The following is a 26,431-nucleotide window of genomic DNA, read 5'->3' as shown; positions in this document are numbered from 1 at the left end:
TGTGCAGTGACACTGAACCCAGCTAAATGCAAAGGTTTAACTGACTAGATGCTAAACTCTGATTAAAAAGTGTTCCTTTAATTGTTTTGAGCAGTGTATATTATTTCTCATCTGCTGTTCCACTAATGTCTATCTGGAGTCTACCAAACACATTTTACAGTCCATAATATTCCAATGCACACAGTAACACAAATGTGGATGATGGTGTTTTATATACGCAGACAAAACTGTTTGAACAGTATAACAGACGTTCGTGTCCAAAGAGAAAAAGACACAAACTAACAAGTGGCTGAAAAAATTATAATTTAATATATACACCTATTTCGTGATAGTATATACTCTATTACTGTGTTAACTTATATTGTAAGAAATAATTGAGTTGCTACAGCAGCATTTATTAGATTTCTAAGCAAATGTTGACTTGTCATAGTTAGAAAAGCACTAATAACATTACTGCTAGTAATAACATCAGCTGAATGGTAATAATGGTTTCTACCATCATTCCTCATTACTGACGTGTAATTTTCCTCTTGTAACATACAAAAATGTCTTATATGTATTTGGACTTTTGTTAAATACAACTGATTTAGTCTATGGGAGGAGATCTGATGGCTAAGGAGCAATGTGAACAGGGGACTTCACTAGTTGGGAACAACAGCTGTAAACATGTCTGTGTGCCTCTAAACATAGCTGCATGGGTACCTGCTATGTATCATCCTTGAACCCTTTGTTAATACAATGTTCCTATGTGTGAAACATTAGATAACACAGACTGTTTTACTGTTCAAAAACATCTAGGCTGAATTACTATGTAAACATTTCATCACCAGGAAATTCATGGGGTCTTTTGATTAGATAATGTACCACTGTGTACAGATCAAATACAAACACACACACACACACACACAGAAGCCCACTTTGCCTTATTGCCCTCTTAGTCATTTCATATGAATCAACACAGAGCTGAACAGTCACTTGTTTTGGTCACGACATGCCTGTCCAAAAGATTAGATCCTTTTGACTTGTATTCACTGAGACGTGTAGCTCTACAGCTGGTGATATCGTCTTTGGAACAGAGCAAGAAATCAGACCCTTATTAAGAGTGTGGATTGATCCAATCAATTATTGCACCACAGGAGTAAGTTGATGGTGTTATTCGAGCTCTGTATGGGGTGTGATGTGCCTTTGCCTGTGCTGTGAGCCAGTCTGGAGCTCTAGAATGGGTCTGTGCATGTGCAAATAAATGTTGTACACAAAATAAAATAATGCTGCTTGATTTCGCTTGCTGTGTAAAACGTCGTTTGGATGTGTGAAGTAAACCATCTGTACTATACCCACCACCTACAGAACCTGCTTAGTCTGGACGGAGCTCTCCACTCATCCTTATTAATCATCTCATCCTACCTCTTCCAACAAAAATGTTCCACCTATTTTATTTCCCCCCCACCCCCTGTGCCCTCTGCAGTAGCAAGGTCAGGCGTACATCTCCACTCATTGCTGAGTGAGCACTGGGGGTAGGAGTGGAGGGACAGAACACAGATCATAATGGCTGGGCAATTATCAGTAGTAAAGGGGGCTGGCAAGTTGGGAGGAGTGACAGATTATGGGGAGAGCGGATCAATACACCAGTCAGTTTCTAATGGAGGAAAGAATTGGTCCAAGTCAAGCAGATGGAAATCCTGCTCTGCCTGGGGTGGTCTTTCTTCACTGTCTGTTACCAGGATATTAGGTTTATGTTGCTTCCATGTACAACTACGCACCAACAGGGAAATGACTGCTATGACACCGGGAGCAGGATATTCAAGTGTTTGTATTTACTACATCTTTGTGTTCACACCGTTTCCTTCATTATCGCCTGACACATTTCGCTTCTCAAAGTATTTCATACATTACTAGGGGCAAATTTAGAAGAGCCTAAAGAATAATGGCTGTCTGTCCTTTACTCCCCCACCACCCCCTTTTAACCACCCACAGCTGCCAGCCCAGGACAGTAAATCCTACACCTCACCCACTCACCCAGCCCTGCTTCTCAGCTATGTGCTACTATGCATTAGTACACCACGTGCTATTTTACTCACATGATAGGAAGCAACTTTAAAGTACCACGTGCAACAGCAATAGTCTGTACTTTTTCTATAATGGTACATGAAATAAGCAGTAACACACTATTCTGAACCACAATTAAGCTTTGGTACTGTTGTTCTTCTCTGCTGGCTTCACTATTTTCTACATCTGCCTTTTCTTTTTTCTGAGGGGCCTTGTGTGGGGTGGGGGTGTTATTTATGGCTGCTCTGTGCAAGTGGACACACACAGACACACACACATACACACCCTTTCACAGGATGAAAGGGCAGTCACACTGCCTGCAAACATGATTTTACAGCCCTGGGTGGAATGAGTGGTAGAGGAGAGAATGAGGACAGAGTACAAAAGGGGAAAGCCCTGAGATTTACAGGTCCCAGCAGTCAGAATGCAAAACATGTAGCAGCACACATACTGAAAGGTGATTTTTTTTTTTTTTTACTCTAAAAAAACTAGAGACAATTATCGATGTTTCAAAATGATACATATGTTAAAACGTGTGTATGCAGAGATGCACAGCAACATCATTTGGTAACAAATTATAAAATCCTCTTAATGGAATAGTAACTCACCAAAGATGACGTGTGTGCGTGTGTCTGAGGGTTGTAGCTTCACAGGCTTAGGGCATGTTTGTGCAACGCCTCGCATTTTACGCATTTCTTATCAATGCATGCTCCCATTTGTCTAATATCTCTACACCTACTAATTTGCCAAATATGTTCACAGTTGAGTTGCTATTAACTGTAATAATAATAATAATTAATACTAATTAGGGCTGAATATTTTCTCCATTAATGGATTCAAGAGTTTGAAGTAGAACGTCTCAAAAAAAAAAGAAGAAGAAAAAAAAAAAAAGACAACATATCGGCGTATAGTATGATGATTGTTTCTCCATTCTTCCAGTCTAAAACTCAATTTACTATCAAATAAGACTAAGAAGCCCCCTAATTATTCACATTTCAACAATAAACTGAAAGCAGTTAATGCTATTTTTGCTCAAAAATTATTTTAACAATGAGGAAGTTAACATAACACTTTGGCGATTTTGGCGACTCTCATAACATACTGTAAGAGGATGAGGCCAGTGGCGCCCTGTCCTAAAGCCAGAGGTAAAACAGCCAGGATGAGGATGGCGATATAATTTAGTGTTGACTGACAGCAAATAACATTGTGTATATGACACATGGTCACTTAAAGAAAGGGTATATTTTCCAGTTATACTCTGCAAAACGTCAAGCAAACAGTTGAAGAGTCCAAATCTGCAGCACTGACCATACTGCCAACGGAGCAGCCCTGTGCTCAGCCACAGCACATATTCACAGTCCTCACAGTGTCCTAACGTTTTGGTTAAAGGGGGGGGGGGTCACTTGAAGTGGTCGTGCAGGATACTAAACAGTGAAATTCACTGTAAGTAGCAGCACACTGTAGATTTATATTAGTAGTCAGATGGTAATTTTTGCTTTCAAATAAGCCCCTTTGCGGACAAAGGAGTGACGTATGTATGCTGCATAAAGACAAAAGACTGCTGCCAATGTAATGTGTATACATCAACATTTATTTTGGTGGGAGGTAAGTGGTATAATGAGGGCTGTGATATGTTTTCTATGATGCATACTGCCTCTAGTGGAAAATATTTTAAGCAGACAGGCAGTAGCTAGTAACAGTCTGACCTCTGCTGGTAAGAGATGATATTGCAGTCCTTTTACACACAAGGTACGATATCCAGTACATGCAAATTACACAAAATTCATAATATGCAGTATCACTCTGTATCACTATATAAAGCTATGTGTTTTGTCTGAAGAATAATTAAGACAGCTGCATGATTCTAAATGTGCTGCATGTGTTTTTGTCCCCTACTGCGTAGTATTGGATGAATTAAGTGCTCAATGTTGATATCCAAGATAATATGTTATTCAGTCTGAAGTCTCCCTGACTATATTTAAGTCAAATGGTAACAGCTAGGGGTTCCAGGAGTCAGCAACATCAGCAAACAGTCCACAAAAATAATCACGCATTTTCACTTGTTCTGTTGCAACAACTCATTATTGAATTACGAAGCAACCAAAGACTGATGCTCAAGATAAAACTAAATCCTCAAATCACATGTGGTAACAAAATAACTTTGCAAAGCATCATGCATGAAATCATTTGTCACCTATGTTTTTATCCTCTTCTCCTTATCTATGTCTATTTAGAATTACGATGACATGCTGGGACTAAATCAAACACTATAGCCGTATCTCCTTGATGGTGCAACTGGTGTAGTGTACTTTACTGACCTGTTCTCTAAACTGCTCCTGAGACAGGCAGTCAGTCATGTTGACACAGCCCAACAGACAGCCAGTGGGGTAGTCTTTTGGAAACCTTGGTTCTGCACAGAAAACAAAAGCAATTAAGGATCCATCACCATGCGAAATTAAAGGCACAATAGGCCTCTATTTACTCCCTGTGGTAGTGGTTTTCAGCTACTGAACCACTTATGTTTGTATAAAACAGGTACAAATAATACACTTTACTGATTTACCTTTCTTGTAGATGTGACGGTACATAGATTCCACCTCTGCAATTTCCTGAGGGCTGGGCTTCTTGGCTGCAGCAGCAATCCAAAGACGACCCCGGTGTGACGTATACCAAGTTCGTCCCTCTACCCTAGACACACACAAAAAGTTATCTATATAGTCACTGGCCAGACAGAAAACAAGTTTTTCAGTTTTTATTATCAAGGCACCTTTTGTATGTATTCATGTAATTTAAAGTGTTTTCAAGTCACATGAAATGTGAAAAATAATGAAAATGTAGAAAATTTGTTTCAAAGCATTAAAATGTAGTAAAGGTAAAACAAACAAAGATAAAAAATTAAAGCTTATCTGGGATTTTGTTACCTCTTGATGCCTTTAACAAGCAGTGAAGCCCATGGCTGATGCATGCTAAGGCACCAGCCTCCGTCAGACATTTCCTGTAGCTCTTTATCTTGGAGTCGCAACCTGTTACGTTCTGCATCCTTGTCCTCTGTCGAACTCTTTCCATGATCCATTTTTCTCTTGTAGTTTTCACTGCCTCCAACATCCACCCACTACAAAGTACAGTTGTTGTCATTAATATCATTAGTAGAGTCTATATGAATACCATCTGCACAGAAGTACTATGCAAACACATGAGTGATACAGCTGTCAGTGATACCAGGCAGTGTAATTTTAACCCATTGATGTGCCATTTAAGTTTTATAATGATACACAAGAATATTTTAAATAAAACATAGTTATTTACCCAGGGCTGAACATGTAAAACAAGGTGACACCTTTACTACACCTATAATTAAACATTTCCTACCTCTGGTGCAGACTGCATTATGTTTGGGTTGACCAACTCTCTCAGGCTTTGCCTTCCCCCTTGTCTTTCAGAGGACACTGGTGATTTTGATGTAGAATCACTCTTCATAGCCTTGATGGTCTCATCCAACCTGCAAATTATTGCAAACATCACAAATGGAGATGGTGTTTAACTTGACTATGCACCATAACTCTATCCTTTCAGCCTTGCTTCACGTAGTGTGAGACACCATCTTACTTGTTATAGTATTCTTTGAGGTTGTTTCCTTCATCAAGCACTTGTCTACCAGCAAAATCCAGTGTGATCTTCCTGTCCTTGCGAGAGGCATGACGAAGTTCTCTAAGCTCTTCTTCCTTTTTCCTTAGCTTTTCTCGCTCACTGGGTGACAACCACTGATTGGATTCAGTGGCAAAGTAATCCGACTCATCATCCAGAACCTGTGTTCTCCTTACACTGAAAATGAAGCGTGACAGTACATAAATGGATATGTTTTATCATTAATTTACCTTTAAGAGTAATGAAAATGCCCAGTTTTAATATTAACACTGCACACCAAGCAGTTAGCCTATCATATTCTTGTGAGTTGTCTGTATGACTGTGTGTTTAATTATACCTATTCCTGTCATATTCCAGTAGTTTGTCTTTGTGTTGGACAGCCTTCTCCAAGCCAGTCTTCATCTTGGCCTCTTGGTGTGGGAGATAATCTCTTTCTCCACAATCTGTCACCATAATAAAAGCACAGCAGTCACATACATTTTAATTAAATAGATTTTAGTATTTAATAATTCTGACTAGTTTTGATTCTCACCTCCCATAAGCTTCTTTCTCAGTTTCTGGCTTTTGTTAGAGTCTCGCTGCAGAATCTCCTGCTCCTCTCTTGTGCAGACCTACATCAGAAAAAAAAATGGGAAAAAAGACTAAGCCAGAGGAGAAGGCTTGTAGGCAATCACAAATATAAAAATGCAAATGAAGGATTCGAAACACTTATGTACCAGGTTTCCACAGAAGAGGCAGGGTCCAGAGCCCTCTTGCTCACATACAATGCGACCACAGCTGATGCAGTTGTTGATAAGTCTGTGCTTTTGGGCAAGACACTCACAGGCTTGACGGCCTGGGAGTAGGACAGCCAGCCTATCCTGGCCCTCTTTAGCGTACAGATTGACAAATTTACTTTTCTTCTTTGTTGAAGTACTACTGTTTTCTTGGGCCTGAGAAAAAGTAAGTGAGACAAATCACAGAAAAACTGTGAAAACTAAACATATCATCAATACTCAATGTGTTGTGTCACTAATGTCCCCAGATAATGAGAAACAGGCTGATGTGTACTCACCCTCATTAGATCAATGGGGGTTTTGACTGCCTCTGGTTCAGGTTCTGTTTGGTCCACGGTCATCACCTCCTGTTTGTTACGACCCTTGCGTTTAGATTTCTTCTGGGTATCTTTGATCATGTCTTGTGAATCTAGAAAAGGAGATCAAATTTAATTAAATATTGTGGACAGCTCTTCTGAAAGGATATCGATATGTTGATTAATTACATTCCCATTGTCGAGGTATTTGATCAGCAGTACTTTTTTCTAAAACAAAACACATCAACAGCAGGTATCAGGTATTTATTTGCCTACCTGTTGATGAAACAGATTCTGTAAGAAGGAAAAGATTCGTGCTATCTTTGGCCTGCATTTGAGTCTTCTTCCATCTTCTGAGGAACTCATCTATAAAATGCCTTTTTTTTCCATCTGTGCCCTGCAGGAGGTCTCCCACATACTCCTCAATCTCTTCAGCTTTTTCAATAGATAGAATATATCTAGAGAGCAGAATGATACAAAAACAATGCAATATAATAACATTTCACCTATAAAAGTGGATGTTTGCAATATCCACTTTGTCGAAAGCATCCACACTCAGATTTTACCACGTAATGAGTACAAAAAATAAAATAATTTAGGGTGCGAACCTACAGCATATTGTGTAACTGTTAGCTAATAAAAAGCTAATACTCCTGTCAAACTGTCAACTTCGCTTCCAGCAACAGTAATGACTTAATGCCACACTTATAGAGCTGTATCAGGGGAAAGCATTCAAATAAACACAGACATGTGAACTTAATCGATGACATCTTAAAACATTAACAATTTAATTTAAAGTTAAACACAGTGCATCACACTCCAGGATCAAACTGTCCTGACGTTACTTTAGCCTTCGTTAGCTAAGTGGCAGACTGCATTTCAGATTTAACTAGCGTTAACATTTCTTACTTGACGATGTCTTCACATGCCTCCAACCCAAACTTGTGGTGTAACTGGTCCACACACCACTGCAACAAAGCGTCTGACATTTTACCGACTAAACGCTTCAGGCAAAAAGCTCAAACCAAAGACACCGGTGTCGTGTCAAATCCAAACTTATACACTAGCACGGATGTGTTTCCAGTCGGCGGAATAACAAAGGTGCACAGACGTTCCGATTCCGGAGCAGTACATAATTCAATCCTGAAAAAACGCTTGATTTGGATCAAGGTTCCTCTTTTCTAGATTTCTGTAATATATCCCTAACCTATCATACAATCTTCATTTTGAATTTAGTCTTGTTGCAGCATGTGTCATCATCAGGAAATTTAAAGTGGAGTATCTATGTCTTTTTATTTTATTAGGGTGTAGTTCACTCCTCTTGATTGGTGACCTGTATTCATTTTAATATGACCCAGTATGCATATATATTACCAGCTTCAGTATCGGGAAGGTGAAAGAGGGGAGAGACAGTACAGTAAACAGTAAACTTTTCACTGATCGAAGTGTTATTGTTATCAATTTTCCTATCCTCAAGTAGATTTAGATAATATTCGTACATACATATCATGCATTCTTATATGTTTTAGGGTATTCTTGATTTATGTGACTTCTGACCATTTCTGCACAACCCTTTTTGTTGGATGCTCATTACCTGTTCCCTCTCTGATTCTGATATCATTATATTATATATAATGTTATTATATTTATATTTTTCAACAAGCACACAGCTGTATCTCCTACTATAGTGACACTGGAGTTCTGTACGTGCAGGCTTAATTTTGTGTGCCTTTGACATTTGGTCACTAGGGGGCAGTTTTGTAATTTGTACATTTATTGAATGGGGAAAGTGATGTGTGAAATGATGGGCTTAAAAACTGAAATCTCACATGTAGTCTTGTCTTGCAATCAACTTCATATTTTCTTGTGAATCGAGTTTAAATTAAAGTAAACCAATAACTGGTAAAGCAGCAGTAAAGTCAGGCTATGACTGAAGTCACTCTCTCAGAGCAGTATTTAAGAATGTTTAAATAACTTGCTTGATTAACGGATTTCTTTTGTTCAACTTTAAAATTGTATTATTACTTAATATTCATATGAATTATATATTTAATTAATCAATTAAAGCAAGTTTGGAAGAGTGGTACCTTTGTGTCTTACCTAATAGTTTTGGCTTTTGCTGAATGTCAACAAACTGTTTATCAGTTTTATTTACATTGATCATTTCAATTTGATGCACTGTAATACAGAAAAGGGCTGAGGTAGCTTGTGGTTCAAATAGGAAAATGTGGATGAGCAGCAGTATACTTTGCATTGTCCTAAACAACACCGTTTTTCTTAACAAGAAAACATGTCTGTCTCATTTCCAAATACCGAAAATACATTTATTTGTTAAATGTCACAGTTCACATGTTCCCTGGACAGAAAAAAATGAAAAAAATTAAAATGAAAAAACAAAAAAGAAAGCTGATAATCTCATAATAATTCTTTAATTATCACAAAATGTTAATCTGAAAATAAGCAAGAAACAATAACACTGAGTAAGATAATTGCTAAAATAAGGATTTTTTTAAATAATAATTAGCATTTATAAGAAGATAATGTACAACACTACACTAATATTTTGGATGTATGAGCATTCATGTAATACAACAAATACAATTCAATACAAGATTGTATAGCTCTTATGTTTTGTATATGAAATGAATTTTATATAAGATCTAACATATACATTGTAATTTACATAACAGTAATATGCAGATGACATCACATAACAAACCACAGTTGATTGTAGTTTAGCAAATTACACCACTTAAACAAGGTTTTGTAGTTTCAATACAAAGGCATCAAATTTAGATTTTGTCATTTAGTCAAAAGCTGGTTAATTTTTACCATTATTATGTATGGCTTGAATTCAACTGTTTTTATGCAAATTACAGATATTTTACCTGAATTAGGTATCTGAAGTTTTCAATTGGAGTTTCCTTTAAGCATAGGTAAATATTTGGTCACAATAGCAGATTTAACTGTATCCATATTTTGTCACTATGAATTTACCAATGCTTACAGTGTGATAAGAAAAATATGTATAGTTTAATTTTTGTTGATACATCATTTCTCAAAAATGTCTCAAGTGAAAAAGTCTTTGGAGATGGCCTCTACAAAGTTGGGTGCTGACATGAGGATCCCAATTGTACAGAGGATAGTGAAGAGTGAAAAAGCCATGAGGCAAAGCCTGTCAATAACAGATGCAGCAAATTTCCACTCATTGCACACAGACTCGTCCTCATCTTGGTCACGAAAACGTTTGGCAATATAGCGCACCTCATCCAGGATCTTGGCTAGCTCCAGTTCCACAGTGCCCATCGAGGAGCTCTGCCCTGATGGAAGGAGCATCTCATCCTCACCTGCTCGTCCAATCAGCCGTCCACAAAGGACCCCAGAGTCAGGAGAGATGGCAGCTGGGGAGTAGTGAATGCTCTCCAGACCACGGATACCAACATAAAGCATGTTACCATTGGTGGACTGGGAGGCCGAGGTGCTAGCATTGAGGTCCATGCTGGTTAGACTGCTGCGTGGACCCTTGTTGTGACAGGCCGAACGCACTCGCTCCTCACCTGGACGTTTCATACGCAGGAACCAGGCGCACCAGTTCAGCAGGATCACTCGGGTCTTTGCAAAATGAATGAGATGATGGATAAGGCTTTTATTTATTTAAAGTTAGACTTTACAAAAATGAGAACGAAAATAAGCTAGAAACTAAATCAACACTTTCGAGAGGTGTTAAATGCAAAATCACTGTTCTTAAACAAACCAGTCACAATAAAAAGCTGAATAGACTTTATGATGGCAACAGAAAATGTTAGTTTCAGATGGTAAACTGTCCACTGCATTCATTAATTTATCTACTTAAATAATTAATTTATTTATTTAATCACCTTTACATTGTTGGTTAAGTACAATAACTTCACTGCAGAGGCTATATTAAACTACAGGTAACAACACCGATTTGTGTTGTAGCATTTTTTGATTGTATATATTTTTTACTATTTTATTATATCAGAAGAATACTGATATAATCTAATTGACATTAGATTTTTCCGACTTAAACTCAATTGAACCCAGTGTTTGGTTCTTTTGCTACCCTGAGGACGTCTCCTTACATTTCTACCTGTGAAAGACATCTAGTGGAAATATGGCCTTGAACAAGCAAATACACATTCATCTTGACAAACCACTATTGTATTAATAATAAATACAAAAAATTTTCTTATCCAACTAGATGGGTATGGGTATGGGAAATGTGTGCTGTTTATGAGATCATAGCATAAGTCATGATTTCCTGGTGTAAAATGAAACACTCACCCACTTTGGCATCTTGCCTCCGTCAGGGTCATGATGGTGATATTGTAAAACCAGAACTGTAGCGATTACTGAGAGACCAACAATAACCATGGTAGTGGCAAAGTACTCAGCTGGGTAAAGAAGGAAAAGACAGAGTTGAAAGTTGTGTCATGTAGTAAAATAAATGTGAATAAAATGACATATAGAAAATATTAGTATAAACTTAAAGGTTTTAGCATAAGGAAAAGAACAAGCTCAGAACTCACGGGAGTAAAATTCCCTTCTTGACTTAAGGACATCGCTCATTTCATGTGTCTCGGATAAATGCAAAAAGCTATTTCTTCATTTCACCTTCTCAACTACTGTGACTCATACCTCTAAATAAAAATATACAAATATGGGATGCCTGCTTAAATTGAGTTACACTGTGATATTAGAGAAACCCTGACAAAAAATGACTACACAAATTTTCAGCTGTGTCTTCCCACTGATAGTAGTTGACACCCATAGTGAGTGCTTTTAGCTTTAGCCTGGCTTACCTATTAAAGGCACCGAGTCTGATGTGGCTGGCATAATCTCTGCAACTAGTAGCATAAAGACAGTCAGGGAAAGCAGAACTGTAATTCCTGGGAAAGAGAAGAAATCTCAGTTAACACTTTGCAACAAAACTACTGAATGCAAAAGTATTCAGAACACACAGTTATGACAACCATGTGTTCGCGATACTTTGCAATTTTAATTTATTTCAAATGTTATGATACTCTTCCACAATAGCATAGTGCACGGAAGCTAAATGTAACAATAAACCCCCCCAAATGAATGAATGAATGATGGAGGTGTCACAACTTCTACTCTCTGCATCACCAACCACCATCATCACCATTAAAGCTCACGCAGAAAAGGACGAACTAATATCTTTAAAATACCTGCGAGCAAACAGTAAAGGTGGATAATAGTGGATAAACATGAGAGTTTTCACAAGCGAGTGTCATTGCTAAGCCGCTGGCTTTTGCTGTTTTATTAAAAGTCTGAAAGTCTCAGCTGAGAGCCAAATCTTAGTTAACTGCAGGTAAGCTGACAAGTCTGAAAAACCCTAGGAGCCGCTCTGCCAAGGAGCATGCGAAGACTTTCAAATAGCTTTGAGTTGTGCGTACATGATCTCATTTACAATATCTGATGTTGTTGTGTTTGAGAAAATATCATTAACCTGAATTATGTCTTTAATGGTGATGTCATTTTGCCAACTGCTCGAAAATGTTGCTGACAATGTCTCTGACACATTCATACTGTATGTGCGGACACAAACAGCTGAATCACACTTAATATACTTACAGTATATTGTATTAAGGCTCGGCCCCATTTCAATTTTATTTGTGTAGTCTCTCTTCATCCAAAATCTCAGTTTGTGTCTCCTAAATGTCTCCTCCTAACCATCAGACGGTCTCAGACACCTTTTCCTTTCTGCTCACCTGTTCCTGTTTCCCTATTCTCAAATTTCACAGCCATCACACCAATTTCCATCTCCCTCATAAAGTCCTTTTCTTCGTCCAGCACATGACTATCACAGCCAGATAAGTGTAGTGCCTCTGTCTCTGTAGACTACCATATCGTCTACCTGTATCTGTTTTGCCTATCTCTTTGCAATCTCCTCCTAGTTTTTAAGTAGTTTAAGTAGTTGCAAACATCACATTGTTATGTACTGTACTAAGATTAGACCATAGTAAACATGCTCAGCATGAAAACTCATCAGTATGTGAAATGCAGAAACTATGACAGAATAAGTGCACAGACTATAATTGTTTTTCAAAATATAAAGGGATGTAAACGTTGGAACACACATATCTCTCAGTCATTGTTAAAGTCTCTTAAGCTAGTGTCCATCAACGGAACGGGCCCAAATACTCTAGTACAATGGAAACAGCCAAACATATTGTCCATGTAAACGTAAAAGTAAAAGTTAGAGCACAATCACCGTGTGCGCCTCTTGAACCATGTGCAGCATAAGGTTATTTTAGAAGTGTCTGTCTCTCATCTGCATCCACGTTAGCTCTGTTCTATAATCCCATAGTGAAGGCCCTCACTAACCTTTGTCAGGTGACCCGTCCTTCAAAATAAAGGCTTGCACAAACTTTTAACCTAACATTACGTAAGGTAAGGACTAAAGACACTATTTTTAATTAAATTTTAACAACTTTTAACAACTTAGGAAATAGAATTACAATAGAGATGTAATAGAAGAATAACAATGACATAACAAAAAACATCATCATCTTACCTAACCACCAGATGTTCTGAGATCACTTAAATGATTCTGTTTTCTCAGGCCTATAATGAGCCACATTTTGTGTCTATGGCTTATTTAGCCGGACAAGTGTGTAGGAGCTGACTTTGAATGCTGACTGTTGTTGTGTATGACAGTTGTCATTAATTCTGACTGTTTTTGCTTAATAAACTTTCAGCTGATTCTACCTTCCTGTTTTCTGCCTGACTGTTGCATTAAAAAAGTAACACTTCATGTGTGCTGTGAACTATGTATTTTAAATCCTTTTAAAGATATTTTGTGATAAGGAGTATTAAGAGCTTGATATCGGCATAGGATACTTCACATGAGCAATTCTCATTTCCAGTTTTCTTTATCTACCTATGTGCTATCATCAAAGCATCATAAGGAGTGCACACATGTGGTTCCTAATACAGTTCATTTTGGTTAGCAGGTTAGTTTTTTTAATGAAGGAGTTCAACTGCAACACTAATCTAGGCCCTAATCATTTAAGGAAGGCGCAAATTTTATGAATCAAAGCCACCCACATACAAAACACACCTAAACACACCACTATCACCACAACTACCCTCCTGCACATACAGTCCACATAAAGTCTCTATAATTTATGCATGAAACATTCAAGTCAACTGTGACAGCTGTGATAAGATGAAACAGTTTTCCTGGTCCTCTGACAGTTAAGTCACTCACTTAGAGCTGATTATCATCTCACTTCACGAAGCCACGGAGGAAGTGAATTAATAAAAAGCCATTGTTGTTCATAAAATTACAGATTTCTCTAGAGACAAATAAGACAGGATACGAAGACTAATAAAATAATAAAAAGAAATAAAAAGACTGGCTGTGAGTTAAAACCACTTCAACATAGTTGAAGGCCATAAAAGTAAATCTCAAGACACTGTAAGGTTTTGAACAATGAAGGATTTTAAGGGTCATGTCATCTTAACAGTAATCATGACATAAAAATTTCAAATAAGTAGGAAGAAGTGAATATCTTTCAAGGGCATCTGTCCTCTCATTAAAGCCCCCATGATGACACACAGGATGATATGGTCAATTATTCAAGAGGTCTAAGCAGAGCCCCTTGCCATCATATTAACTATATGTAATGTCATTTGCCGGTGAGATAGCAGCATCAGCGAGAGTGTGTGTGTGTGTGAGAGAGAGAGAGAAAGAGAGAGAGGGAGATGTGGAAATCTAGATCTAGAAAGAAAGAAGACTGGTTTCACACTAATAGTCTTATTTTTCAATAATCACATCACAGGACACTAGTGCATGAGAAAGTACATCTCTAGTCAAACTGACAGACAATAGATAGTAGTCAGTTACTGATTATACTTTGTAGTGGTGTGTCTTACATTACCACCATGAAAGTTATGTTGTCAGGTCCGAGTGTGTCTGTTGTTTGCTTGAAATCTCTGTAATGTATTGACACATTTGAAATTAAACTGACGTGATAATATTTTAGAGTGGCTCTAAGAATTTGCCACCTTTTCGTCTGCTGCTTATTCCCAATAAAATACTTGAGTCAAATTAAATTTAATTAATTTGTATTCACAGACGTCGGTTACTATGCATATTGTAATGCAGATCCAGCTCAAGAAGCAACTCTCATATAAATAAATTCAATGGAGCCTTTGTTGGAATTATGTGCCAAAGCGCATTTGAAATCCTCTATCCAAGACCTTTGTGAAGTTACGTATTAATTAGCATTGAAAAATATTTCAAATATATGAGAACAACCTTAAAATATAATGGAACCACAACGTCACAAACTCAGTCAACACAGAATCACATAATATAGTCAAAAATGACCAATTTGACACTAAATGATTTTCCGGATAAGATTTCGATTGTAATTAAGTTGACATTTCTGTGCTGCAACTAAGTAATGTTCACTATTTAAATAACAGATCCAAAAATAAAAGAGCAACTTACCGCAACTCTTAGAAAATTAATGTGACTACAGTATTACTATTAACTTAGCGTCTCACCTCCCAACAATAGAGAGTGTATTACTTTTCACTTGTGAAGTGCAGTACACCACACTAGTGATCAATGGTATTTGTGGGTGTGTTTGTGTGAGTGTGTAAACTCCAGTTGCTCTAACCCAGTGAGATCTTCTCGCCAGAGTCAGCGGGCAGCAGGAAGACAAGCAGGGCCAGAGTGGAGATCAAGACACATGGAACGAGCAGATTGAGGCCATAATAGAGGGTCCGTCTCCGCATCACCACAGTGAAGGTGACATCAGGGTACGGCTCCTCGCAGCAGTCATAGAAACGCTCGCTCTTCCGTCCAGGAACCTCTGAGTGACACAAAAGCAAACACGGTCTGGGATAAATTAAGTCAAAAGGTATGAAGACGTTATCGTTTCACCAACATAGTGCAATAATAAGATTGTGATGCATTTTTGTAAATCCATCCTATACACGTCCCTCTTACCAACGAGATCCCACTCTCCATTGGCTATGTAGCCAGTGACATCTGCCTCCAACATCTTTAAGTCCAGAGACCAGCCCCCATATGTCCAGGAGCCAAATTTCAAGTCACATCTCTGGACATCGAAGGGGAACCAGCGCACATCGATGTAGCAGGTGCTCTTGAAGATCCCTGTTGTGGTGAGAAACATAAAGAGACCAGGTTTTGATATGTACTGTACTTCACCTGTAGAAGGCTACTGAAGACAGAGGCAGAAACACATAGGCTGATATCTTGACAGAGAGCATTTTCAACTACTCTACAACGGAGAAAGCAGCGGAAGATTAAAAAAAAAAACACGAGAGGTTTTACTCAGAGAAAATATGGAGTCCAAGTACCATCCATCTCAGGGAGAGTAAAAAATCCAATATGACAATGAGATGAAAGTGGCCACTAATCCCTCAGGAGAGGCAGGCACCAAACTAATTTCCATTCATATTTAAGAAAGATATGAGACATTAGCAGTAAACAAGGTCTCTCCTCTCCCCCAGTGCCAGGAAGATGATAAACCTCAGCGGGAAATGAATAGAGATGGGGAGCAGGCAAATGGAATGGCTCTTATTTACTGGAACGAACCTCGGTGACAAAGACAAATGTGAGGAAATTCAAATGATTTGGGCCAGCCACCTAGGTCATATCTGCATATAGTTTTACTCATTTAATGTGGTTGTGTGGAGCTCAAGCGTTGAATGACTATTATGCACCGACATGGCGCTCGACCAGGGTTCACTGGGAACAAAGTTGAGAGGCAATTTGCTTGTGACACAGGCAATCAAGCTAGAAGAAATGCAGTGATGGAGCTATTTACGCCAGTATTGATTAAAATGCTGAGGCAAAGCAGGCCAGCACTTTTGCGTGTTAAAGGGAAAAAGAGTGATGGGGGAATAGCCTCCCAGGGACACCGGTAGTCAACAGCTGAGGCAGGGAGCCCTTCTGTTCCACTGTGCTCCTATACATGTGCATCTTCAAATGGGTTTATACTTTTATAGTTTTTTTTATATACATATATATATTTAACACACAGTCTGACGGTGGTGGGTCAGTAGAGGCTTGATCAGGAAAAGTGCTTCACTGAGACCATGTTAAAACATATATACACATTATATAGGTAGACAGCTAGATACCAGTTAGAATAAAGAGTGTGTGCAGGGAGAAACAGCTATCCAGACTGTGTCCAAAGGAAACAAAATTCACATGCAAACATATCTAAGTTGCAGATTAAGCAAACAAAACATAGAATGTTAATTTGTGACTTTTCATCAGTCCTGTTTCACCTCTTTGATCTGTTTTTATAGGACGTTAAGTAACTACACAAGGCTGTTTTAAATGCACAAGCCTCCTATTACATGCAGCCACCTGAAGCACCAATAGGTCGCCCACAGATACAGTTCACGAATAATATATTAACAGGTTCACTAACAGCTGCCCCAGTATATCCAACTTTATTCAAATCTGTCCCAGAAAATGGCACCATTTGCAATCGCTTAACCAGGGGACAGTTTCTCCTCCCTCTATTGCTCCCGCACCTGTTAATTCTGCTGTCGGGAGTGTACTGATGAGTTTCGATGATGTTACATCTGCTCTGCTTCAACGAAGGAAGGCATCTCCATTTCAACAGCAACAAAAAAGCAAAATTTACCCTGTTTCCACAGTCACACTGTAGCCAAAGATTGTTCAGTATAATGAGGTAAAGGGTTTCACTCTGTAACACTTCTGAACAATACGTGCCTCTGTGGTTCCACACTGTCAACAGAGTGGCGCCTCTTCTTTTGTAAAAACATTAGATGAGCTCGCATATGTTTCAGAAACTCCCAGTAAAAATGTTCATGTGGTGTCAATAAATCAAAATCAACTCTTGGTTCTGCTTGACAAAGAAAAACTAGGGGAAGCTGTGGTTGTTTTACTAAACATTAGTAGAAATCCCCATAAGAGAATCCAGCATAGTTGTTATTCAGTTTATAATGGTGTAATGATGGTAAGAGCTGAGTTACATTTAATAAATTATAGATGTAGTCTACATACCTAAGGTGGATTATGTCTGTTTGATAAATGCACATTTGACAAGGACTAAACTCCTTTTTTGTGCAAATTAAAACATGACTATTAATCAGAAGACAGCATTGATAGTAGTTTGATGATATTTGCATATAGCATTAGGGCATCATAAAGTAATCATAGTTGCTTTCATTTAAAACGTGGTTTAAATTAATGAATGCCATCAACCAACATCTAACATTTCCAATGACTAATTCTTAAGTTTGAGGTAGATAATGAGTCTTACCTGGAGGTAAGTAGGAACAGGAGCCCGAAGAGTTGACCAAAATGTTGGTGTGGAAAGTAGCATCAAATCTTTCGTCTGCACTGTGGACAACATGCAACTGTCAATATTTACTCATATGTTACATGTAACTCAAATACAGCTTCACAATGTGATACAACCTTTGAAAGATCTTTTATTATTCACGAGGCAGCACAAATTTGGATGAGCCACAAACAATGTGGGGAACAGATGTGGGTGAAAAATAATCATTTCTCTAATTACTGTAGCAGGTACACAGCACACAAGGTGTCGCGTCTGATGCAGCACTCCCCCGGAGATGGTTATTCTGTGGATACCCTCATTCTCCTTTCTACCCACAATTCACTGCATCTAAATGAACTCCCCAGAGGGGCAGGCAGGGTTGAGCTGAAGTTGAAAGAGCTCCTTAAAAAAGAAAGAAACTCGCAGCAGAGTCTGATTCAGAGTCTCATATCAAGGCTTTACTCAGAGGACCAATGACAAATGAAGTTCAATGCTTTCCCCCTTATTAGTTGATGGGAGATTAGAGTGCCTCTAATGCAATTTGTTCAGATCTTTCTTTCCCTTAAAGATTGATTAATAGTGATCTCTGTGGCACTTTACATAAGGGACAGAATAAAATTGTCTTTCTTATACTTAACTGTATTCATTTGTCTAAATGATTTATTGCTCAAAAGAGCTCTTTAAGGCTCTAATGCATGTATTTAAAGTGCAGCACAGCGCTAACCTTGACATGTTATGAAAACCAACTTACATAACACAATCTAATTAGTGGACATAGGGAACCCAAAAACGCAGGAAGGCCACAAACATATTTCAAGGAAAGCGTTCTTTTGACATGATAGCCATTCGAGTGTAGCTTTCACGTAGTTTTTCTTATTTTAATTTTAGTTTAATTTAGTAACAAAGTCTAAATTCATTCACAGGCCAATTTTACAGGTATCTGTACATGACTTGTGTGACAGGACTCCAGGAAATAGCCCAATGCCACAGATTCCTCTTAAATTCTACTTGCCTCTTATGAGTTAGTAATGCTGAATATATTTTCAAACTGCACAAAATCACAGGTCCAAAACAAACAAATTCTTTGCGTTTCTGAAAAGTTACATGTGGTAATATCACATCTATTCTAAATAATAAATCAGAGTCAGTGTCACTCTAACCATCTTCTTCTTAACTCTGGCACACAAAAAGAATCCCATTATACTGTGCAGACGATAGTGCATGCATGCTGAGTATCACACCATGCATATCCAATTACAGCTCAGCACCCAGCAGGTCTGGCCTCACAATGCCTACCTGTTATACAGCAGGATATCTGGCTTCCAAATGAGATGGTCAGGAAATCTCACATTTGTCACTCCGGGATACTCCGATGTATTCCACTGGAGGTAATAATCATTCCAGTACTGTGGGACACAGAAAGACACTGTTCTTTTCCTTTTCCACATAAGCGTCTTTAACAGATCCTTTAAACTGGTTCGGGCCTCTGCCTCCATTTTGATGAGGCTTGTTTGAAACCTCAAGCTGGGATTTAACACTGTGTGTTTCTTACAGGCAGTAACAGTTACTATAATGAGTAAAATAAATGTATGTGACAGCATCTGTGGGTTGCATCATGCAGGGACATGTTACAGAAATTGAGTTCAGTCTCTCAGTGTCATCCGGGCAAGTTCTTTGGGAATTGAAACAGTAAGCAGCACTGAATACACGTATTATAGTTGTACAGAGCAGTGTCAAACAAACTCTATTATACAGGTTACTGATTTCAACAACTGGCAGTCAAACTCATCGCTTTAATTCCAGGCGGCACACGGACGATAATACCCATCACATTTTTCTCTTTGCAGACATCAGTGTAGTGAAGAGGCATTAACAGCATTTGAACCTGAAATCAAATGGAAATATCACAACAACACTGAGACTCTACAGCCACACTAACAGTTCTGTAATCACACTTAGCAGGTACATTCACAGTATTTACAATGCCCACTATCTTAGTAAACAGAGACTGCAGGTGGCAGATACAGGACCAAGATATTTCAGCAAATGTTTGAAAATGTCGACCTGCTGCTGCTGCTGCTGCTCGGAGCAGAAAAACTCATCAGGTATCAAAATCCCCCCCCCACCCCCCCCCCACCCCCCGCCCCTGAAGCTGCCATGAATGTTTCATGGCAATCTGTTAGATGTTGAGATATTTCAGTCTGGATCAAAGTGGTGGACTGACAGACTGACACTTCAATCAATAGAGCCACATCAATTGTATCGTTGATGCTTAAAGCCATGTGCTGCGGCTATTGTAAATAATGGGTTGAGAGGTATGCCTGAATATGTTAACAGGGCTGAGCTCAGGGCTAAACAAGCCAAGATGGCATCAAAATGGGACAAAATACAAAAGGATAAAACATGAAGAAATGGCTCCAGTATCACAGAGAAACACCACTGTTTTGTCAAAACTCTCTGGACTGATGCTGTATTTGTTCCTGGTGACAGTTTTATTCAAGGTAAAACTGCACAGTTGTGTCAATCAAAACATTATACAGCTGAATCTTTCATTATATTGGATCTTCTTTAAAATCGAGCACATCATTAGGACAGAGGATGTGGGCAAACAGAAACTTTGGCTGTTTTCCAGCTCGGTTGGCTGACCACACATACTAACTTCATTTTTAATGCTTTGAAATTACTTTTGATAAGGGCTTTGGATCCATTATTCATTTTTAATCTATTCAAACCAAACTCTAAAACTCTGTGACCATAAAGGTCATCGTCCAATAAGGGTTGGGTAAGCTAGATTGATGCATTTTTTAAAAACAAGTACTGGAGCTCCACTGGAGATCTGGAGCCTAAATATTTGCCATTTGGGGAATAAATGTACTTGCTTTCTTGCAGAGAATTAGATGAGAACATCAAAACAACTCTAATGAGGTAAATATGAAGCTATAGTCGGATTCCTGTTGGGATAGCTTAGCACAAAGACTAAAAACAGGGAGAAACAGCTAGTGTGGCAGTATTTTCTGTACCGACAAAAAAACAAAACAAAAAAAGTATAAAGTGCCAATTAATGTGCTTTAGGGGACCTGGTAGGTGAATTTACAGTTTTATTTTGAGTCCACACAAGTAGACTGAGGCAATAGTAAAGATTTCATTAAAATAGCTGTAGTTTTACAGGTTACTATCTGGACTAATGTCATGTACTGAAGATATTTAGTTTATGTTGCTGTTTAGCAGATTTCTCTTATGATTGTCTTGTCTTTCAGATTTGTCACTGCAGTAAACTAGTAAAGTAAATACCAGTAACACTGAACTGGATGAGATGATTGTGTTGAGACTGTTTTATGAATATTCTACATAATATGTTCAGCTGTTGCAGCAACACCTGCAGACAAATCCCTTCCCCATTATCTGGGGAGGCTCTGCAGAGGAAGTGCAGATTGACTGTATAACATAACTTTAATATCAAATAAAAATATATCATGCATAGCCTATAATGTCAGGGATGCCACAGCAACAGCAAAAAAGTTTATATTTTGGTATTTTCAGCTCTTTGTGAAATACAACAGTGTTATAGTTACACAGTACCACACTTTATGGTAATATATAATATATATGGTATTTTTATTATAGGGCTTAAAATGTTAACTGAGTTAACAACAACAGACAACAGTTTGACTAGGCTATGTTATTCAGGGACTGGGGAAAAGACTGAGTGAGACTCCCGCTGTGATTCCACAGGATAATTTAAAAGAGCCCAAATAGCCTTGATACAGCTTGCTGACGGTGCAGCAGTAGGGAACTAGTGTCAAAGGATGAACAGGCTGCTATAAAACATCATGGCCACACACTTCATCTCACTACATGGAGGAGAAGGCAAGGTTTTACTCCTGCGGTTGATGAAAAGGAAAAACATTAGTGTACCAGTAGATGTAATAAACTGTCAGATAAGAACTATACATTATTATATTGATATAAATATTAATAATGGGATAAAGGCTAAGGTACAAGTACAGAATTAAGTAAGAACAATGTTTATTCACTTCTTGCTCTGAGTTAAATTTACTAAATCTGAAGCTACAGACAGCTTAGCTTAGCATAGAGATGGGGAAACAATAACTAACCACTAACTAAACTGATGGATTTACTTTTGAACGTGTGGTAAAATGTGTGCAAGTGTAAACTTACAGTAAGATTCAGCAGCTTATTGCACAGAGAAACATCTTACCAGTTGCAGCCAGATGTTGGTTGTCAAAACCTGATTCTTCTCATCCTGTTAGAAACACATCATATTTAATATAGATTTTTACCAGTGAGGGTTTATGCTGTGTGTATATTTCTGTTTTCAGTTTACAAGTCATAAGAAGAAGTATTGCTACTCATGTATTAACTTCCACAGTAGCTTAACACCTCAGAGCTGCTGTGATGGAAAAAGAGTTGACATTTAAGCAGTGACAACAATCTAGACGAAAGAAAATGTACCACTGTCTATGAACGATAACTAGAAAGACAATTAAATAAAATAACAGCAAAAGTAGAGTTTTACTTAAATGTAGTTTTTATTTTACTTTTTTAACTTTGATTGTCGGTTACCACCTAAACAAGTGTGAGCTATTATATTACCATCTTTTGCAGTGTATCTACTTTCTTTACGTACCACATCCATTATCTGCATGAGGCTGAAACCGAAGTGAACAGTGAGGCTCTGAGAGTCATTGAAAACTGGTCTCTCCAGAGGGTTGTAGTCAGTCATCAGGTCTCTGTACAGTCTGCGCTGGTGTTTCCCTTGAAGAGAAACTAAAGAAGACAGAGAAACCTGGACAGTAATTATGCTGCACTTCAGAAAAAAAATGAGGTAAACAGACATTGTTAGTCATATCAGGTGCCAATTCATTTTTAATTTCATTGCCAAACATGCATTTACACAGTGATTCTGCAGCACATTGTTTTGTAAAATAAACAGAACTTCATTATAGTCAGACAGGTTATTTCAGTTCACTCTGTGTTATATAGCTGATCATTTATTTCTTAAAATCCATGACCTAAAGGATACCATACTGTTGTCACAGTGCTGAAGTTTTTGTGATTAGCCATTTATTTACCTCTAGAAGTGCAATGCAGCACAGAAACACCACAGTAATGAGCAGCTATGTGCTGGCAAAATAATAACTGGTTTACAAATAGGCAGATACACTGGTTGACAGAAACATAGGACGGTGTTTGACTTCATCTGATGAATTATTTAGCTCTTAAACGTTTCACTATAAAGTTTACCATCTAGCTGGTAAAAAACCATCTGTTGTTGAGCAGGGAGTTGCTAAAAATGCTAAAGCTAAAAGCTCCGTGAAGCTCTTTACATGAGTTTGTAATTATTGATCTTGCCTCATACTCTTGCTATTTTATCAGGTAAGTCACTCTGGTCTAAGGTGGATTACACCAGGTGACTCTCGATGATTTAAGACCTCTTGATAGATCACTCTTAGGTACCCTCCTGCATATAGATCTGCTGGACTGAGGCTGCACCAAAACTTCACTTTAAATTAAGCTGCATTTCATTAAAAGGTTGACATGGTGTTTTTTTTTTTTTACTTAAATGATAATCAATAATAAAACCTGCTACTTTAGTCAGTGTTGGAGAGAAATACTTTAAAGTCTAGAGTGGTGAAACATATGCAGCCTGACAAGGCAATTATTCAAATACAATACCTGGACTAGATTCATTTCACTGTGCAATCACAAATCAGACCTGCCCCTCATTTTAACACACTCGCATCTCCCTTCCTGAGTTATGGAGCGTATTTGGCAGCATTTCTTCAGTTCACTAATGGCCATAGTCCAATTATCCTAAACCACCTATGAGAAGCGCATTATCCTGATGATTTGGCAGAGACCTTGATGTCTCTAGGCATCTCCTCATGCCTCTGCTCTCCGTCGCATCCAGCTTTCATAAAAAGGACTAAAAGATTGGCTGAAGGCTTGTCTTTGTCTATGGCTGACTCCCCTGTGAATCTGCCCCCTCCCAGTTCCACCATAATCAAATTTCACTATGAAGATCAGCAAGATGAAATCAATGTGTGTCTTTTTTTCTGTAATTCATCTCAGTACATTACAATCAGACCATACAGGAAACATTTCTGATTTGATGCCAATATGCTGCTGAAGGTGAGCTGGGAGCCAGAGAAGCAAGAAGAAGCAGAGTCTTCTACATCTTAATCAAGTTTAACAGCCTCAATAATGTCAGAGAGATGGGCATGGTCTTTAAGTACTGGAGACATATGCTCAGACATTTGAATGTATGTGTGCACGCACTAACATGACGTTCTCCATCTCACCATCTATGCTCTTGATCTCTATTAACTAGTGCCTGTGAAGTGCCGACTGAAGAGCACCAATAATTACATTAACTGCCTCAATCAGAATATTTAAAATTCAGAGATGATCTGAGGAAAACTGATGAGACGCGCAAATTGTGAAGGTTGCATTAAGTCATTACCATTCAAAGAGCTGGACTCCTAATATTTTAAATCAAACTTTTTAAAAATATAAATGTGCGGAATTGTGTATGTTCATATCTAGCAAGGCACAGTAAGTCACACATAGTAGAGGAAATATATGTTCCAGCTAACTCTAGTTTCATATTTAAACCTCCTTTTACACATACATTACATTTTATAGTCTTCATTTTGCCATTTTGCTCATAAATCTATAGCTATTAACCTTTAAAGGAAAAGTCAAAAGATGAAAAATTCAGTGTTTTGAAATTTATACAGATTTATCATTTAAACCGAAATCTCTCACCCTTAATTCCATACAATGAAGAAGCCCATTTGGTAGTAATAACAGCCTGAACTCTTCTCAGCTAAGACTCTACAAGCTTCTCACACCTGGATTTAGGTGGTTTATCCCTTTATCACTGTCAAGCAGCATCAGATTGGATGAGATCATCTGTGAGCAGGTCTCTCCATAGATGTTGCATTAGTCTTTGCTGGACCACTCAAGGACAGTCAGAGACTTGTCCTGAACCTGCTCCAGAATATCTTGCTGGTCACCCCAGCCTCAGGTCTTGTAGACACTGGAGCAGTGCTTTAAATGTTGTTTATCTACCATTTACTCACAGTAGCATCCATCTAGCTACTCTTCCAAATGTGCTGATAGTAGGACTTATGGGCTCTTCTTGTCTGGTTGCTTGGGTTTAGCGACCAACTCTCCAAAATGTCCTGATGGTTGTTATTTTTCTTGCCCTGATATTTGCCTTACCATACATTTTATCACAGCCAGAGTTCCTTTGAGTAACTGGCTTTGCTTTTATCGTGATATTCAGAGATAATTATGGATCCATATAAACACAAGTGTGTACAGTATCATTCAATCAATTCAGTTTACCACACATTCACGTACCTTAAGCATAATTTAAGCAAACAGGGGACATCTTTTTAAATGTCATGTTGTGTTCCTCATTTCGATTTTTACAGTTTATGTTATCTTCTATACTTGAAGCTACTAATGACAAATCTCAGACATGATTAGCGAAGACGTGACATCAGTCACTGGTCCACATGAAAAACAAAACGGGATGTAAAGTGGATCACAAAGCTGCAGGTCATCACATTTCTGCTGTGGCTGCATTTCCACAAACACAAAAACCAAGATGCGTCTATGTTTGTACAGTTGATCTCAAACAGGTCTCGTCAGGTACTTCTACACATGTTTTTATTTATTTAGGCCACATTAACGAACACTTCAGCTTCACACTTTGCTTGAACAGTTAATTTGTTCTAACTGGACCCGAGTCCTGCAGAGCAGTGTTGACATGTTAAAAAGGGGGGGGGGGGGGGGACTCCTTCCATCATTAAAAACTACATCTTACCACAACTCGGGGTTTGTAACAACAGGTAATGCAGCCTAACTCCCTGCAAGTTAATCCAGAGGGAAGCGGGTCAATTATGAAACGCACAAACTGAAATGAAGGAGGGATCCTCCGCCTCCTAATAACATGATGATAGTTAATTCGTAATTATAGCGGATGTTGACAGCCTACCTTTCACAGTGCAGGCGGTGACTGCAGCCAGAAGCAACAAATACACCAAGTCCATGATGAGTCCAGCAGAGAGGTTCCTCACTTCATCACTGAAGAGGACGGGATGCGGGAATGAAGACAGTGCGTGTGCGTGCGGGTGTGTGCGTGTGTGTGCATTAAATAACCCCTCCTCCTAATGAATAGCTGCTGTTTGGCAGAAAGAAAGATTTGTTGTTCCACTGGACAACTCTGCCCAGTAACTTGGTTCACTGACTTAGCATGAACCAGCTCATAGTCTTAGCATGTGGTGAGAAA

General features: G+C 38.4%; 2 protein-coding genes across 3 annotated transcripts in view; both read right to left on the bottom strand.

The window, feature by feature from the left end:
• trip4 (thyroid hormone receptor interactor 4) overlaps window positions 1-7,838 on the bottom strand; it is a 59,521-nt gene extending 51,683 nt beyond the window's left edge. The window contains exons 1-11 of the mRNA XM_026379077.1: window positions 7,673-7,838; window positions 7,040-7,221; window positions 6,746-6,876; window positions 6,408-6,623; window positions 6,224-6,302; window positions 6,029-6,134; window positions 5,653-5,868; window positions 5,416-5,545; window positions 4,968-5,158; window positions 4,610-4,734; window positions 4,365-4,456 (exon numbers count right to left, since the gene is read on the bottom strand). Of these exons, the coding sequence (XP_026234862.1) occupies window positions 4,365-4,456; window positions 4,610-4,734; window positions 4,968-5,158; window positions 5,416-5,545; window positions 5,653-5,868; window positions 6,029-6,134; window positions 6,224-6,302; window positions 6,408-6,623; window positions 6,746-6,876; window positions 7,040-7,221; window positions 7,673-7,752 (1,548 nt within the window). The 5' untranslated portion in view covers window positions 7,753-7,838. The remainder of the gene's footprint in view (window positions 1-4,364; window positions 4,457-4,609; window positions 4,735-4,967; window positions 5,159-5,415; window positions 5,546-5,652; window positions 5,869-6,028; window positions 6,135-6,223; window positions 6,303-6,407; window positions 6,624-6,745; window positions 6,877-7,039; window positions 7,222-7,672) is intronic.
• A 1,994-nt stretch (window positions 7,839-9,832) lies between these two features.
• Window positions 9,833-26,219, bottom strand: LOC113174542 (neuronal acetylcholine receptor subunit alpha-7-like). 2 transcript variants are annotated; one of them, XM_026378605.1, is made up of 10 exons: window positions 26,138-26,219; window positions 22,757-22,896; window positions 22,328-22,372; window positions 19,405-19,514; window positions 18,088-18,167; window positions 15,771-15,956; window positions 15,439-15,633; window positions 11,587-11,673; window positions 11,069-11,178; window positions 9,833-10,375 (listed from the first exon to the last, which is right to left on the bottom strand). In XM_026378605.1, the coding sequence occupies exons 1-10, from the start codon at window positions 26,190-26,192 to the stop codon at window positions 9,833-9,835; spliced, it is 1,551 nt and encodes a 516-aa protein (XP_026234390.1). In that variant the 5' UTR covers window positions 26,193-26,219. The 2 variants fall into 2 exon arrangements, with proteins under 2 accessions (XP_026234390.1, XP_026234389.1); XM_026378604.1 differs by having other exon boundaries at window positions 15,771-15,938.
• Between the last annotated feature and the right edge of the window lie 212 nt (window positions 26,220-26,431).

The sequence above is a fragment of the Anabas testudineus genome, chromosome 3, assembly GCF_900324465.2.
Source record: "Anabas testudineus chromosome 3, fAnaTes1.2, whole genome shotgun sequence".
NCBI lineage: Eukaryota > Metazoa > Chordata > Actinopteri > Anabantiformes > Anabantidae > Anabas > Anabas testudineus.
Note: the sequence above shows the minus strand (reverse complement) of the source record. Positions and strands in the feature narration are given on the sequence as shown.